This window comes from Bos grunniens, chromosome 9, assembly GCF_055505025.1.
Source record: "Bos grunniens cultivar Pamir isolate PY7600 chromosome 9, Bosgru_T2T1.0, whole genome shotgun sequence".
Classification (NCBI taxonomy): domain Eukaryota; kingdom Metazoa; phylum Chordata; class Mammalia; order Artiodactyla; family Bovidae; genus Bos; species Bos grunniens.
The window spans coordinates 71,643,423-71,659,142 of NC_141173.1; the positions used below are offsets into that span (position 1 = coordinate 71,643,423).

At 38.9% G+C, this 15,720-nt stretch overlaps 1 protein-coding gene and 1 pseudogene across 1 annotated transcript; both read right to left on the reverse strand.

Moving 5' to 3' along the window:
* Positions 1-4,234: 4,234 nt before the first annotated feature.
* Positions 4,235-5,332, reverse strand: LOC147366132 (trace amine-associated receptor 7a-like). The gene has a single exon (XM_086316150.1). The coding sequence runs from the start codon at positions 5,318-5,320 to the stop codon at positions 4,289-4,291; it is 1,032 nt and encodes a 343-aa protein (XP_086172276.1). The 5' UTR covers positions 5,321-5,332; the 3' UTR covers positions 4,235-4,288.
* An 8,871-nt stretch (positions 5,333-14,203) lies between these two features.
* Positions 14,204-15,425, reverse strand: LOC147366133 (trace amine-associated receptor 8-like; annotated as a pseudogene).
* Positions 15,426-15,720: the final 295 nt, after the last annotated feature.

Genomic DNA, 15,720 nt, shown 5'->3' on the forward strand with positions numbered 1-15,720 from the left:
ATAAGAAGTAATATATAATGGATAACTATATATAGTATACATTTCTATATACTATAATATACAATATGGTGGCTCAGATGGTAAAGAATCTACTATCAATGCAGGAGACCCAGGTTCAATCCCTGGGTCAGGAATATCCCCTGGAGATGGAAATGGCTACCCACTCCTGTATTCTTGCCTGGAGAATTGCATGGACAGAGGAGCCTGGTAGGTTATAGTCCTTGGGGTGGTGTAGAGTCAGACACAACTGACTGACTAACATTTTCACTTTTCACAATATAACAAATGTTTTATTATATTAAATTATAATTAATAAACATGATTGTATAACATACATTTATAAATAAAATTTGCATTAATACAAAATAGAGCAAGAATCAGATGGTCATGGATCATTAGAACCAGGCAAGCCACATCTAAGGGAGTAGAGGTGAGGCAATTCTTAGAAAGGAGACCTTGAGCCAAGACTAGGGGGAGGAGGGGATGAAAGTAGATTTCTACACTTCTCAGCAAGGCCCAATCCACCTCCTGGAGGGTGGCCAAGCCCCCTTCTGTGAATTCATGAGACTGGCTATCTTGCTCAGGTACTTAAGTTGTGACCTGCATCTAGAAAGGGATGGTTCAAACCAAACTTCAGTCAACAGGTGAGGTGAATAAACAAATTGTGCTCAATTCACATAGTGAAATGCTGCTGCTGCTGCTGCTGCTGCTGCTGCTGCGGTCACTTCAGTCATGTCCGACTCTGTGCGACCCCATAGACGGCAGCCCACCAGGCTCCCTGTCCCTGGGCTTCTCCAGGCAAGAATAATGGAGTGGGTTGTCATTTCCTTCTCCAATGCATGAATGTGAAAAGTGAAAGTGAAGTCGCTCAGTCGTGTCCGACTCTTAGCGACCTCATGGGCTGCAGCCTACCAGGCTCCTCCGTCCATGGGATTTTCCAGGCAAGAGTACTGGAGTGGGGTGCCATTGCCTTCTCCACAGTGAAATGCTACTCTATCACAAAGAAAAAAGACTAAAATATATATTTTTAAATTTTTATTATTATAATTTTTTTTACTTTACAGTATTGTACTGGTTTTGCCACACATCAACATGCATCCGCCACGGGTGCACACCTGTTCCCCATCTTGAACCCCGCTCCCACCTCCCTCCCTATAGCATCCCTCTGGGTCACCCCAGTGCACCAGCCCCAAGCTTCCTGTATCCTGCATCGAACCTGGACTGGCGATTCGTTTCTTATATGATATTATACATGTTTTAATGCCATTCTCCCAAATCATCCCCCCACCCCCGATTCATGCTTTGACATGGATTATTCTCCAAATTACTATACAGAGTGAAATAATTCAGACAGAAATGAGTATATATAATGTATAGCTGTATTTATATAAAATGCTAGAAGTACAAACTAGTATAGAGTGACATAAAGCTGATCAGTGGCTGTGTGGGGATGGAAGAAGGTTGAGTGTGTAGGGATGAGCAGGAAGGACATATCAAAGAACATGAGGAATCTTTGGGGAGATAGGTATGTTCAGTCTTGATTTTGGTGATGATTTTACAGGTATCTACAAATGTCAAGATTTATCAAATATATAGTTTAAATATGTTCAATTTATATGTCCATTATGAAAAATATTTAATTATGACCTTCTCTGTTAAAAAATTTAAATATGGGGAGTTCCCTGGTGGTCCAGTGGTTAGGATTCAATGCTTTCAATTCCATGGCTTGGGTTCAAAACCGGATGGGCTAACTGAGATTCTGTAACCCATGCAGTGCAGCCAGGAAAAATTTTAAATTACTTAATTAATTATTTTAAAGGGATGGTTCAGAATAGACCATCTCAAAGTCACCTTCAGTTTTATTATTTTGTACATTTATCACAGCAGACTAACAATTGAATGGCCAAGAAACTGTGACCAGCTTGCTTTTCTTGGTGTGCGAATTTTTCTGTCTCTGATTTCATCTCCAAATGTCTGACAGAGAGGGATGGTCTTTCCAGAGGTACATCCCAATAACCACAAAATAAGTGTGAAGTGTCTGTAATTTGCATATCACAATAACCACTATGATGCATAAAGAATTATTTCTTTTATATACTCAGGCACATAAATGAGAAGAAGCTTGTGCTTTTAGAAAGAAAGATATTAAATATTCACCAAAATACAGTGATATGTTGATCTGGGGAAGAAAGGAGTAAAATTAAATCATTTGTTAAATATATGTGAAAAGGGACTTAAAAAACAGAAAGACAAGTGTAAAAGTACTAAACTAGATGTTAGAAGTGCTTATTTGAATCCAGAAGCTTAGATATGAATCCAAAGTCTGCTAAGATATTCAGCAGATTTTGTAAGCACTTTGTAGCTTTTTCTATTTTTAAAATGTCAGTATGATTTCTCTATAGCTTGTGGCACAGGATTAGAGAAAGTTACTACATTGAAAGCACTAAATCAAAATAAATTGATGATTTTCAGCGCTGGAAGAGTTGTGTATAAACTAATACTAAGCAGTCTAGGGTGCCTTTAAATTATCTGCATCATCTTTACTCATAAAATGAAGATGAGAGAGTTTCATTCAAGCATAGTATATTCAGAAAAAGTTCACTGTCTCAGGAAAGGCTTACCAGCTTAAAGCATTTGTTTAATAATAGAAACAATGTGCTAATATATTTCTGATTTATATGAATCAAGAAATTAAAGAAAAATAACAAGAATATTTTTAATATTTATTCACTCTTGCCCCAAAGATATGATGCTCTGATTTTTAAATTTTGATGTCTGATTACAACAAACCAAAAGTTAGAAGAGAATCAAACAATTAACTCAGTGCATGGGACACACAGCACCCTCCAATCTTTAGACCCAGAACAACCTTCATGTCTGAAAAGCTGGTGAATGTTATACAAAGTAAATAGCTTAGCTTACCCAATGTGAGTTGCTTAAATTACTTCAGTTTCAAATCTGTGGGTCACACAAAATGTGTTTACCAGTCTGTCTATCATCATTTATCTCCTTTACTTCACTTTTCTATTCTTTTGGGTGTTTTTTAATTTGGACGTTTTATGTGTATCATTGAAAGCCCTTATAAATAATTTTGGTACATTTAATCACTATACTTTAATAAAATAAATGTTTAAAAAATAATATTTTTGGTACAATGCAAAAGTGAACAAATATTAAATTAATTTAAGATAGAGTACAGTAATGAGTGACAGTCTTAAAACCCATGTTCTAAACATATGTTAACTGGTAAAATTTCTGAACCAAAATGAAATTGTAGGAGTAGAATTAATCAGTACAAAGAAGCTTACTGAATAATCAAATACTATTAATGACACCAATCACCTTTCCCATAGTAAAGACTTAAATGGATGTTATAGTCACTCTTTCTCTCTGGGTTGATCTTACTCGACTCTAAGATCATATTTCTGGACCACAAATCTGAACACCTGACAGTAAGGAGTCACTACTTTGCCCTCCCTGAGCCAGGATGTCTCTGAGCATTCCCCAGCTGCATGTGCATTTTAATGGAAAAATATTACAATCACAAAAATATAAAGAGAAGTAATAACCAAGGCTGAACTATTATAAAGCAATAAAAGGGGGGATTTAGAATAATAAAAACATAGGTTTTTTTTTTTTCTATACATTCTTTTTGACTTCTCTGATAGCTCAGTTGGTAAAGAATCTGCAATGCAGGAGACCCTGGTTCGATTCCTGGGTAGGGAAGATCCACTGGAGAAGGGATAGGGTACCCATTCCAGTATACTTGGGCTTCCTTCGTGGCTCAGTTGGTAAAGAATCCACCTGCAATGCAGGAGACCTGGGTTCAATCCCTGGGTTGGGAAGATCCCCTGGAGAAGGGAAAGGCTACCCGCTCCAGTATTTTGACCTGGAGAGTTCCATGGACTATATAGTCCTTGGGGAGGCAAAGAGTCAGACATGACCGAACGACTTTCACTTTCTTTATACATTCTTTTAAATTTTCTCAAGAATGCTACAAAGGAGAGGTTATTAACTAGAGACATACAGTGAAGTTCAGAGAATGGAAACAGCCCAAGATCGGTGTTAGATTGCCATGTTCCTGGCTCCAAGGTCATGCTGTTTCCATTACATACAGGGTTTTATGTTATATTTACCAAAGAATGATGAATCTGAATTTAAGTGTTTGGGTCAAATTTGAAGCATAATTTATTTTACATTAGAAGACCCTGACACATATGACTAAATTTTCTACCCAACGTGTGTTCACTGTGAATCTACTGTCAATTCCTCCATCTAAAATGTAGACTTACCCAGAAAATAAATTTACTGTTGAGGAATTCTCTCTCAAGACTTTGCCAGTGACAATGAGTTTGATGGCTTTTCGAAACCAAGGATAAAAGAATGCATAAATCAAGGGGTTCATAGCTGAGTTATAATAAGCAATCCAAACCAATATTTCATAAATATATGTGGGAGTGATGAAACCTAGGAAGGCATCAATGATGGAATCGAGGAAGTAAGGCAGCCAGGAGATCAGAAACGCTAGCACTGCAATGCCCAGCGTTTTTGCAGCCTTTCTCTCCCTCTTGGCTACTCTGTCTTGGTAGCTGTTTGAGCATCGCCCAGTCTTATTGCTCAGATTCTCAATTTTTCTAGCCTGTTGTTTAGCGATTAGGAAAACATTGGAGTAAAGAACTATCATCACAAGGGTGGGAATGAAGAATAAAATGAAATTCACTAATACCCAGCTCTGATTCACTGCAAATTGACAGCCTCCCACACAGGTGAGAGCACTTACTAGATCCTCCAGTCCAGCTGCATTCGCTCCTGAGCCAAGAAGGGAAAAAGAATAAATAACTGAAAAGAGCCAGGAGAAGGCAACACACATGCCAGAAACAGACATAGTGAACCTAGTTGGATAGACCAGGGGGTCAGTGATCGCAATGTACCTGTCCAGAGAGATAAAGCACAAGTGGTAGATGGAAGCATAACAGAATGACCCATCAAAACAAGTGTGAAATTTACAGTAACTTTCCCCAAAGTACCAGCAGCTCTCCACGGACTTCACTGTGCTGAAGGGCATCACAGTCACTCCCACCAAGAAGTCTGCACAGGCCAGGGAGGCAATCAAGCAATTAGTTGGAGAATGCAGCTGCTTGAAGTGGAGAATGGAAATCATTACCAAGAGGTTTCCAAATACAGCCAGCACAGCTCCAAAGGTGAACACTGTGTACAGGATGAGGCGGGGACCTGGTGAGTAGGGGATTTTCACACAGGATCCATTCAGGTGCTCGTAGCAGAGCTGCACAGCTGCAGCAGTGGATGAGCTGCTATTCATGGTGCTGCTGTAGATAGCACGTAAACATCCGGAGAAGGTCCTCCCTTTTTCAATCAAATAAAATAGAACAAAGATCTTTGAACCACTTATTTCTGTTATAATTACCAAACATTATCGTGTGACCTGTCATGTATTTATGTTAGTTTTAATCTCTGAACATATTAAATAACTGTATATTGAATTTGAATTTATTTTAATTTTAGAATATAAAGTATTATTTTTATACTTAAAATGTACTCTGAAACAATATTCTAAATTGAATAATAATTTAACTTCAAATAAATCTGTTGCAAATTTTCTTTTCCCACAAAAGATGTCTTACCTTACAATATAACAGCAATCTTTTATTACCTGACTGATGTTTGGGTGGGTATTCCTCTTTGTCAAAGTTAGCATGGTGCGTGTTGATTTGTTATTTATTCATTACCTTTTAGGGAAGCCCATATAATGCCCGTGGTAAAACTCCTGCCTGCCAATGCAGGAGATGCAAAAGACGCAGGTTATCTTTTACTACTCACCTCTAAACTATCTAACAAGTTAATGCCAAATCCCCTCAGGAAGCACAGCCAAATCCCATATCCAAAATCCTCTACAGTGGAGTCCCTATGGTGCAAGGTGTGAAGAAGAAGAAATTCACACTTTTACTCTTCAATTAAAATTTATTGTTTGATGTAGAATAGCGTGGATACAAAACCCAAGGAAAAAGAACGAACACTCTCACTCATAATGAAGCAGAAATCCTAAACAAAATAAAATTAACAGCGTATAAAGAGATGATACATCTTGGGGTTGGTGATGGACAGGGAGGCCCAGCGTGCTGTGATTCATGGGGTCGCAGAGTCGGACACGACTGAGTGACTGAACTGAACTGAACTGATGCCAAGAATGAAAGTTTGCTTTAACAATTGAAAATCTATTACTATAATTTACCATTTAACAGATTTAAATTGTATGATCATCCAATGAAATACAAAATTCCGTCTGATATATTTCAAAATTTATTCATTGCTAAAAGGAAAAAGTCTTAGCTAAGTAAAAATATGAGATCGTTTTATCTGAAGAGGTCTACACAAAAAGGACCTATTGCACAGGATATATTGCAGAGAGATATTTAAGAACATTCTCTTTAAGATGAATAAATACTCAGAGACACTTCAGTAGAAGAAAATTTATGAGCTGAAAGGCATGCAAGACATCTGTAAATTCAAATGCATTTCAGTCATTCATGTATATTACATTTATATTTGCTTATTTATTGTATAGACCTTGTCAAGAAAATGAGAGTTATTAAGGGAATAGTTCATGCAAAGATAGACACAATAAAGGACAGAAATGGTAATGACCTAATAGAAGCAGAAGAGATTAAGAAGAGGTGGCAAGAATACACAGAAGAACTGTACAAAAAAGGTCTTAGAGACAAAGATAACCATGATGGTGTGGTCATTCATCTAGAGCCACACATCCTGGAGTGTGAAGTCAGATGGGCCTTAGGAAGCATTACTATGAACAAAACTAGTGGAGGTGATGGAATTCCAGCTGAGCTATTTCATATCTTAAAAAGATAATGCTGTGAAAGTGCTATACTCAATAGGCCAGGAAATTTGGAAAACTCAACAGTGGCCACAGGACTGGAAAAGGTCAGTTTTCATTCCAGTTCCAAAGAAGGACAATGTCCCAAAGGTTCAAACTACCGCACAATTGTGCTTATTTCACATGCTAGTAAGGTAATGCTCAAAGCTCTCCAAGCTAGGCTTCAACGGTGAACTGAGAACTTCTAGAGGTACAAGCGGGATTTAGAAAAGGCAGAGGAACTCGAGATCAAATTGCCATCATCCGTTGGGTCAGAGAAAAAGCAAAAGAATTCCAGAAAAACATCTTATTCATCGACTTTGCTAAAGCATTTGATTGTGTGGATCACAACAAACTGTGGGAAATTGTTCAAGAGATGGGAATACCAGATCACCTTACCCACCTCCTGAGAAGCGCTATATGAGAAGCCCTCCTTCAAGAAGCAACAATTACAACTAGGCATGAAACAATGGACTGGTTCAAAACTGGGAAAACAGTACATTAAGGCTGTATATTGTCACCCTGCTTACTTAACTTCTATGCAGAGTATATCATGCAAAATGCTGGGCTGGATAAAGCGCAAGCTGGAATCAAGATTGCCAGGAGAAATATCAATAACTTCAGATATACAGATGACACCACCCTAGGGGCAGAAAGTGAAGAGGAGATGAAGGATGAAAGACAAGAGTAAAATATCTGGCTTACAATTCAACATTCAAATGACTAAGTTCATGGCCTCCAGTCCCAACACTTCATGGCAAATAGAGAGGAAAAGAATGGAAACACTGACAGACTTGATTTTCTTTAGCTTCAGAATCACTATGGATGGTGTCTGCAGCCATGAGATTTTAAAATGCTTATTCCTGGGAAGAAAAGCTATGACAAACTTAGCATATTAAAAGCAGAGATGTTACTTGCCAACAAAGGTCCATATAGTCAAAGCTATGGTTTTTCCTGTAGTTATGTATGGATGTGAGAGTTGGACCATAAAGAAGGCTGAGCCTGAAGAATTTATGTTTTCAAATTGTGGTGCTGGAGAAGAATCTTGAGAATCCCTTGGACGGCAAGAAGATCAAACCAGTCAGTCCTAAAGGAAATCAATCCTGAATATTCATTGAAAGGACTAATGCTAAAGCTCCAATATTTTGGCTCCTGATGCAAAGAGCTGACTCATTGGAAAAGACCCTGATGCTGGGAAAGATTGAGGGCAGGAGGAGAAGGGGGCGATAAGAGGATGAGACGGTTAGATAAGACCACCAACTCAATGGACAAGAGTTTGAGCAAACTCAGGGAGACAGTGAGGGACAGGGAAGCCTGGTGAACCACTCTCCATGGGGGTCACAAACAGTTGGGCATGACTTAGCGACTGAACAACAACAGCAATAAAACAATGTTTATAAAATGTGATAATATTGGACTATTTTGTCTTTTACTGGACTCCAAAGAGATTGCTTCTAAATTTTCATCTCTCAGTGTGTGCTGAATTTCAGTGATAGATATATTTTTTATCATTTTAAAGAAGGAAACAATGAGCAATCAAAACTTTGAATAGAACTCAGGCAAGATCAAAGAGCTACATTCTCATACTTAGTATTAACATGATCTGGTATCTTTGTTACTTTTCTCTTGAGTAACAATATGATAGATTCACTCCTACCTACTAATGGAGAAGGAAATGGCAACCCACTCCAGTGTTCTTGTCCGGAGAATCCCAGGGACGGGGGAGCCTGGTGGGCTGCCATCTCTGGGGTCGCACAGAGTCGGACATGACTGAAATGACTTAGCAGCCTACCTACTAAAGAGTTTTCCTGGAATCATTTTGCCAACTCTAATTCAGTCATCTAAGGCTAGATCAGATCAGATCAGATCAGTCGCTCAGTCATGTCTGACTCTTTGCAACCCCATGAATCGCAGCATGCCAGGCCTCCCTATCCATCACCAACTCCCAGAGTTCACTCAGACTCACATCCATCGAGTCAGTGATGCCATCCAGCCATCTCATCCTCTGTCGTCCCCTTCTCCTCTTGCCCCCAATCCCTCCCAGCATCAGAGTCTTTTCCATTGAGTCAACTCTTCGCATGAGGTGGCCAAAGTACTGGAGTTTCAGCTTTAGCATCATTCCTTCCAAAGAAATCCCAGGGCTGATCTCCTTCAGAATGGACTGGTTGGATGTCCTTGCAGTCCAAGGGACTCTCAAGAGTCTTCTCCAACACCACAGTTCAAAAGCATCAATTCTTCAGCACTCAGCCTTCTTCACAGTCCAACTCTCACATCCATACATGACCACAGGAAAAACCATAGCCTTGACTAGCTGGACCTTTGTTGGCAAAGTAATGTCTCTGCTTTTGAATGTGCTATCTAGGTTGGTCATAACTTTCCTTCCAAGGAGTAAGCGTCTTTTAATTTCATGGCTGCAGTCACCATCTGTAGTGATTTTGGAGCCCAGAAAAATAAAGTCTGAACTGTTTCCACTGTTTCCCCATCTATTTCCCATGAAGTGGTGGGACGGGATGCCATGATCTTCGTTTTCTGAATGTTGAGCTTTAAGCCAACGTTTTCACTCTCCACTTTCACTTTCATCAAGAGGCTTTTGAGTTCCTCTTCACTTTCTGCCATAAGGGTGGTGTCATCTGCATATCTGAGGTTATTGATATTTCTTCCGGCAATCTTGATACTAGTTTGTGTTTCTTCCAGTCCAGCGTTTCTCATGATGTACTCTGCATATAAGTTAAATAAACAGGGTGACAATATACAGTGTTGACGAACTCCTTTTCCTATTTGGAACCAGTCTGTTGTTCCATGTCCAGTTCTAACTGTTGCTTCCTGATCTGCATACAAATTTCTCAAGAGGCAGATCAGGTGGTCTTGTATTCCCATCTCTTGAAGAATTTTCCACAGTTTATTGTGATCCACATAGTCAAAGGCTTTGGCATAGTCAATAAAGCAGAAATAGATGTTTTTCTGGAACTCTCTTGCTTTTTCCATGATCCAGCGGATGTTGGCAATTGATCTCTGGTTCCTCTGCCTTTTCTAAAACCAGCTTGAACATCAGGAAGTTCACAGTTCACATATTGCTGAAGCCTGGCTTGGAGAATTTTGAGCATTACTTTACTAGCGTGTGAGATGAGTGCAGTTGTGCAGTAGTTTGAGCATTCTTTGGCATTGCCTTTCTTAGGGATTGGAATGAAAACTGACCTTTTCCAGTCCTGTGGCCACTGCTGAGTTTTCCAAATTTGCTGGCATATTGAGTGCAGCACTTTCACAGCATCATCTTTCAGGATTTGGAATAGCTCAACTGGAATTCCATCACGTCCACTAGCTTTGTTCGTAGTGGTGCTTTCCAAGGCCCACTCGACTTCACATTCCAGGATGTCTGGCTCTAGGTCAGTGATCACACCATCGTGATTATCTGGGTTGTGAAGATCTTTTTTGTACAGTTCTTCTGTGTATTCTTGCCATCTCTTCTTAATATCTTCTGCTTCTCTTAGGTCCATACAATTTCTGTCCTTTATCGAGCTCCTCTTTGCATGAAATGTTCCTTTGGTATCTCTGATTTTCTTGAAGAGATCCCTAGTCTTTCCCATTCTGTTGTTTTCCTCTATTTCTTTGCATTGATCACTGAAGAAGGCTTTCTTGTCTCTTCTTGCTATTCTTTGGAACTCTGCATTCAGATGTTTATATCTTTCCTTTTCTCCTTTGCTTTTTGCTTCTCTTTTTTCACAGCTATTTGTAAGGCCTCCCCAGGCAACCATTTTGCTTTTTTTGCATTTCTTTTCCATGGGGATGGTCTTGATCCCTGTCTCCTGTACAATGTCACGAACCTCATTCCATAGCTCATCAGGCACTCTGTTTATCAGATCTAGGCCCTTAAATCTATTTCTCACTTCCACTGTATAATCATAAGGGATTTGATTTAGGTCATACTTGAATGGTCTAGTGGTTTTCCCTACTTTCTTCAATTTAAGTCTGACTTTGGCAATAAGAAGTTCATGGTCTGAGCCACAGTCAGCTCCTGGTCTTGTTTTTGCTGACTGTATAGAGCTTCTCCATCTTTGGCTGCAAAGAATATAATCAATCTGATTTTGGTGTTGACCATCTGGTGATGTCCATGGAGATCAGTGGAGAAATAACTCCAGAAAGAATGAAGGGATGGAGCCAAAGCAAAAACAATACCCAGCTGTGACTGGTGATAGAAGCAAGGTCCGATGCTGTAAAGAGCAATATTGCATAGGAACTTGGAATGTCAGGTCCATGAATCAAGGCAAATTGGAAGTGGTCAAACAAGAGATGGTAAGAGTGAATGTCGACATTCTAGGAATCAGCGAACTGAAATGGACTCGAAAGGGTGAGTTTAACTCAGATGGCCATTATATCTACTACGGTGGGCAGGAATCCCTCAGAAGAAATGGAGTAGCCATCATGGTCAACAAAAGAGTCCAAAATGCTGTACTTGGATGCAATCTCAAAAACGACAGAATGATCTCTGTTCGTTTCCAAGGCAAACTATTCAATATTATGCCCCAACCAGTAACACTGAAAAAGCTGAAGTTGAATGGTTCTCTGAAGACCTACAAGACCTTTTAGAACTAACACCCAAAAAAGATGTCCTTTTCATTATAGGGACTGGAATGCAAATGTAGGAAGTGAAGAAACACCTGGAGTAACAGGCAAATTTGGCCTTGGAATACAGAATGAAGCAGGCAAAGACTGATAGAGTTTTGCCAAGAAAATTTCCGTCATCTAAGGCTAAGGAGGTTATAATACAGTACCAACAAAAGCATTACATGCTTGTGTAATTAGAAAGCCTTAATCAGCCAACCTGGGTAGTCATATTTAGGAAAGACTATCCTGGAGTGATCTTCCCTGGAGCTCAGATGGTAAAGAATCTGCCTACAATGAAGGAGACCTGGGTTCGATCCTCAGGTCAGGAAGATGCTCTGGAGAAGGGAATAGCAATCCACTTCAGTGTTCTTGCCTGGAGAATCCCAATGCACAGAGGAGCCTGGCAGGCTACAGTTCATGGGGTTGCAAAGAGTCAGACACGACTGAGCAACTAACACTGCTACTGCTATCCTGGAGTGAATGCAAGAATCTGCTCTTTTGTTTTCTTTTTCTTTTGTTGAGTTCCACATACTCACTACATGCTCAAAAGAAATTTCATATTCAGAATTGTACTAGAGATTTTGGTATAATATATAATAATAGAATATTTTCCCTACCCATAGGAAGTATTTTAAAAATCTTTAATTTTCCTTTGGTCTATCTATAATTTAGTAACAGTGTAATTCTGTGTGAAATTTATTGAATGGAACTATTATGTGACTCTTTCACTTAATTTTTTCTATGTGCTCTATGCTCTAAAAATAGGAAGATGTCCTTTTTTAAAACCTGCTGCAGTTAATCTGATGTATTGAGGATAGTAAGTGATAACGTGAAAGTGTACTTATTTTTATCATGCTACTGCTCTACTTGACTCCCTCTTTTCCAAGCCCAGTCTTCCATTTATGGAAATTAATCCAACAGTCCCAAACTAATCCTCCCTTCTATTTGCCTACTTTTGCCTACACAAGTCCAAACATGCTTGGGGATTCCTCAAAAGTCCTTCCTACTGAAAAATAAGGTTGTTTTAACAACTTTTTAACCCGCAGGCCATGGGACCATATGTGGGTGAGAAGACAATATTATAGGAATGACCAAATACCATGTGCCAGCCTTGTGATGACAACTCATCCTCTGCTCACAGGAGTTAGATCTGCGATATCCTTCTGAGTCTCAAAAAATATATTTTAAAATGAATTATCCATACTACCCACAAAATTATTTTCCTTGAGGAAAATACTAGATAAAATACATTTTTTTAATCCTTAGCTATCCTTGCACAAGTACTTAGTGAAGTGAAGTCACTCAGTTGTGTCCTACTCTTTGCGACCCCATGGACTGTAGCCTACCAGGCTCCTCTGTCCATGGGATTTTCCAGGCAATAGTCCTGGAGTGGATTGCCATTTCCTTCTCCAGAGGATTTCCCCAACCCAGGGACTGAACCCGGGTCTCCAGCATTGTAGACAGACACTTTACCTTCTGAGCCATTTACTTGTATATAATTAATATTCAGAATTTGTTTGAAAACAATGAAAAGACTCAATGAAAACCAATGAGAAAAAATTACTTCAAATGAATGACAAGACAGAAAAATCCAAAAGAAAAAGACCTACATACCACTACTTATACTACAATGGTTTCATTATGCAAAACACTGGACTTCCACAAAGGATCAGCAGATGAAGAATCTGCCTGCAATACAGGAGACACAGGAGACATGGGTCGGAGATTTATACATTGTTTATGCTTTTTCTAATATTAGGTTTTTTGCAGCAAAAGCAAAGAATTTTTGATCCTACAACATCCTGGAGAAGTAAATACAGAGTATACTTAGGTAAGGAAACTGCTGAGAAAAAAATGAGAATGTGAATTACACATTATTTTCAAGTGAGAGAAATTGATGCAGAAATGGTCCCCGCTAGTGATAATAGATAATTTTTTCACATGCAGATTTTATATTAGCTAACAATCATTGTATCAGCTTTTTTGGTAAATTTTTTCCACAATTTCTACTTCTTTATAATGTCTGTAGCTAACCTCTACATTTCTAAGTGGGAGAAATAATTTCTGTCGACTGAGCCACCCCACCTGTGATACTTTGCTATGACAGCCCTAGAAAATGAAATAATGTTGCAGAAGACTGAGAAAGAAGGACCATTGAAAGATAAATGAAAGTTGAATCTAAATGAGAAAATGATTACTGATTTGAGAACGAAAAATGAGATTCAGGATTCACAGAAATGGATATATGGTACATATAGAATGCATATACATATAGTATAACAAGTACATATAGTAAGAATGTGTACAAAGCATCAAGACAGATGATACAAGTAAACCACTTAATCATTTATTACTTTGTTATATCGTTTCAGTTGTGTCTAACTCTTGCTGAGCCTATGAACTGTAGCCTCCCAGGCTCTTCTGTCCATGGAATTCTCCAAACAAGAATACTGGAGTGGGCTGCCAGGCCCTCCTCAAGGCCATGCCTTTATTACTTAGTGCAATAAATATCTTTATTATATGATGAAGGCACCTGTCTGTGACTTTTCTCCTGGATAATTTGAAATATATATATATATATATATATATATATATATATATATATATATATCTCCCCAATTTTGAAAAGCTTTATTCATTTTTTGTATCTAATTTCATCATAAATTCATAATTTTAAAAATAGTCCTAAATTTTTCAACTTAGTGCTTTCATTTACTCTGAAAATAAGCCAGTGGTTGATGAACTATCCTTTAAAAGTTCCCCACTTAAAATAGCTTTCAAGGCTTTCCTAAACCAAGGGTAAAATAAAGTATAAATCAAAGTGTTCATGGCTGAGTTGTAATAGGAACCCCAACAGCAAATCTCATAAATATAGGGAGGATTTATGAAATCCATAAAGGCATCAATTAGTATATCAACTGTATATGGTAACCATGAAATCATAAATGCTAGTACTGTGACTCAGTGTTTTAGCTGCTTTTCTCTCTCTCTTGGCCACTCTGGATTTGTAACTCTCTGATTCTGCTTGCTACCAGTATTTTCAATTTTTAGAGCTTGTTGTTTACTGCTGCTAAGTCACTTCAGTCGTGTCCAACTCTGTGCAACCCCAGAGATGGCAGCCCACCAGGCTCCCCTGTCCCTGGGATTCTCCAGGCAAGAACATTGGAGTGAGTTGCCATTTCCTTCTCCAATGCAGGAAAGTGAAAAGTAAAAGTGAAGTCGCTCAGTCGTGTCCGACTCTTAGCGAACCCATGGACTGCAGCCTACCAGGCTCCTCCAATATGGGATTTTCCAGGCAAGAGTACTGGAGTGGGGTGCCATTGCCTTCTCTGTGTTGTTTAGCTATTTAAAAAAATCTTGCCATACAGAATTATCATAACAACGGTAGGTATAAAAAATAACAAAACACTTAACAAAACCCATATACAGTTGAGAGCACTTACTAATTCCTCCATCCCATCATCACTGACACATGTGTAGGACACAGCTCCGCTGTACACAATGGGTAGAATCCAGGAGATGCTGATGCACACCCCTGACACAGACACCTTGAATTTGGGGGGATAGACCAGGGGGTCAGTAACAGCAACGTACCTGTCGATGGAGATGAAGCACAAGTGGAAGAGAAAAGAGTAACAAAATGCCACATCACAGGAACTGTGAAGGGCACAAAATCTGGCTCCAAAGTACCAGCAGCTCTCCACGGACCTGACCATGCTGAAGGGCATCACGGTCACTCCGCACAGGCCAAAGAGGCGATCAAGAAATTGGCTAGAGAATGCAGCTGCTTGAAGTGAAGAACTGAAGTCTGAAATCATCACCAAGAAGTTTCCAAAGATAGCCAATAAAGACCCAAAGGAGATTTAATGCAAGATGTGTTCACATTCTCATGGCAGAGCTGCACGGTTTCAGGTTGGGAAAGATTGCTGGCCATGGTTCTGCAGTTGGATGCTTGCTTTGTTTCTGCTTTTCAGAAAAATGGTCTTCAATTCTGAAAATTAAAAAAAAATAAAATAAAATAAAACTGCATACTTGAGTACCACTTTTAAAAACTGTCTCATATTTTGTCCTTTTCCCGTTTTGTTATGAGAGAAAGTAAAAGAATTTTTTTTTTTTTGCTAACTGTATACAGCTTCTCCATCTTCGACTACAAAGAATGTAATCAATTTGATTTCAGTATTGACCATTTGGTGATGTCCATGTGTAAAGTAGTCTCTTGATTTGTTGAA

Bases quoted from the DNA above. Each gene is read 5' to 3' on its own strand.
- LOC147366132 (XM_086316150.1), bottom strand. From the start codon at position 5,320: ATGAATAGCAGCTCATCCACTGCTGCAGCTGTGCAGCTCTGCTACGAG.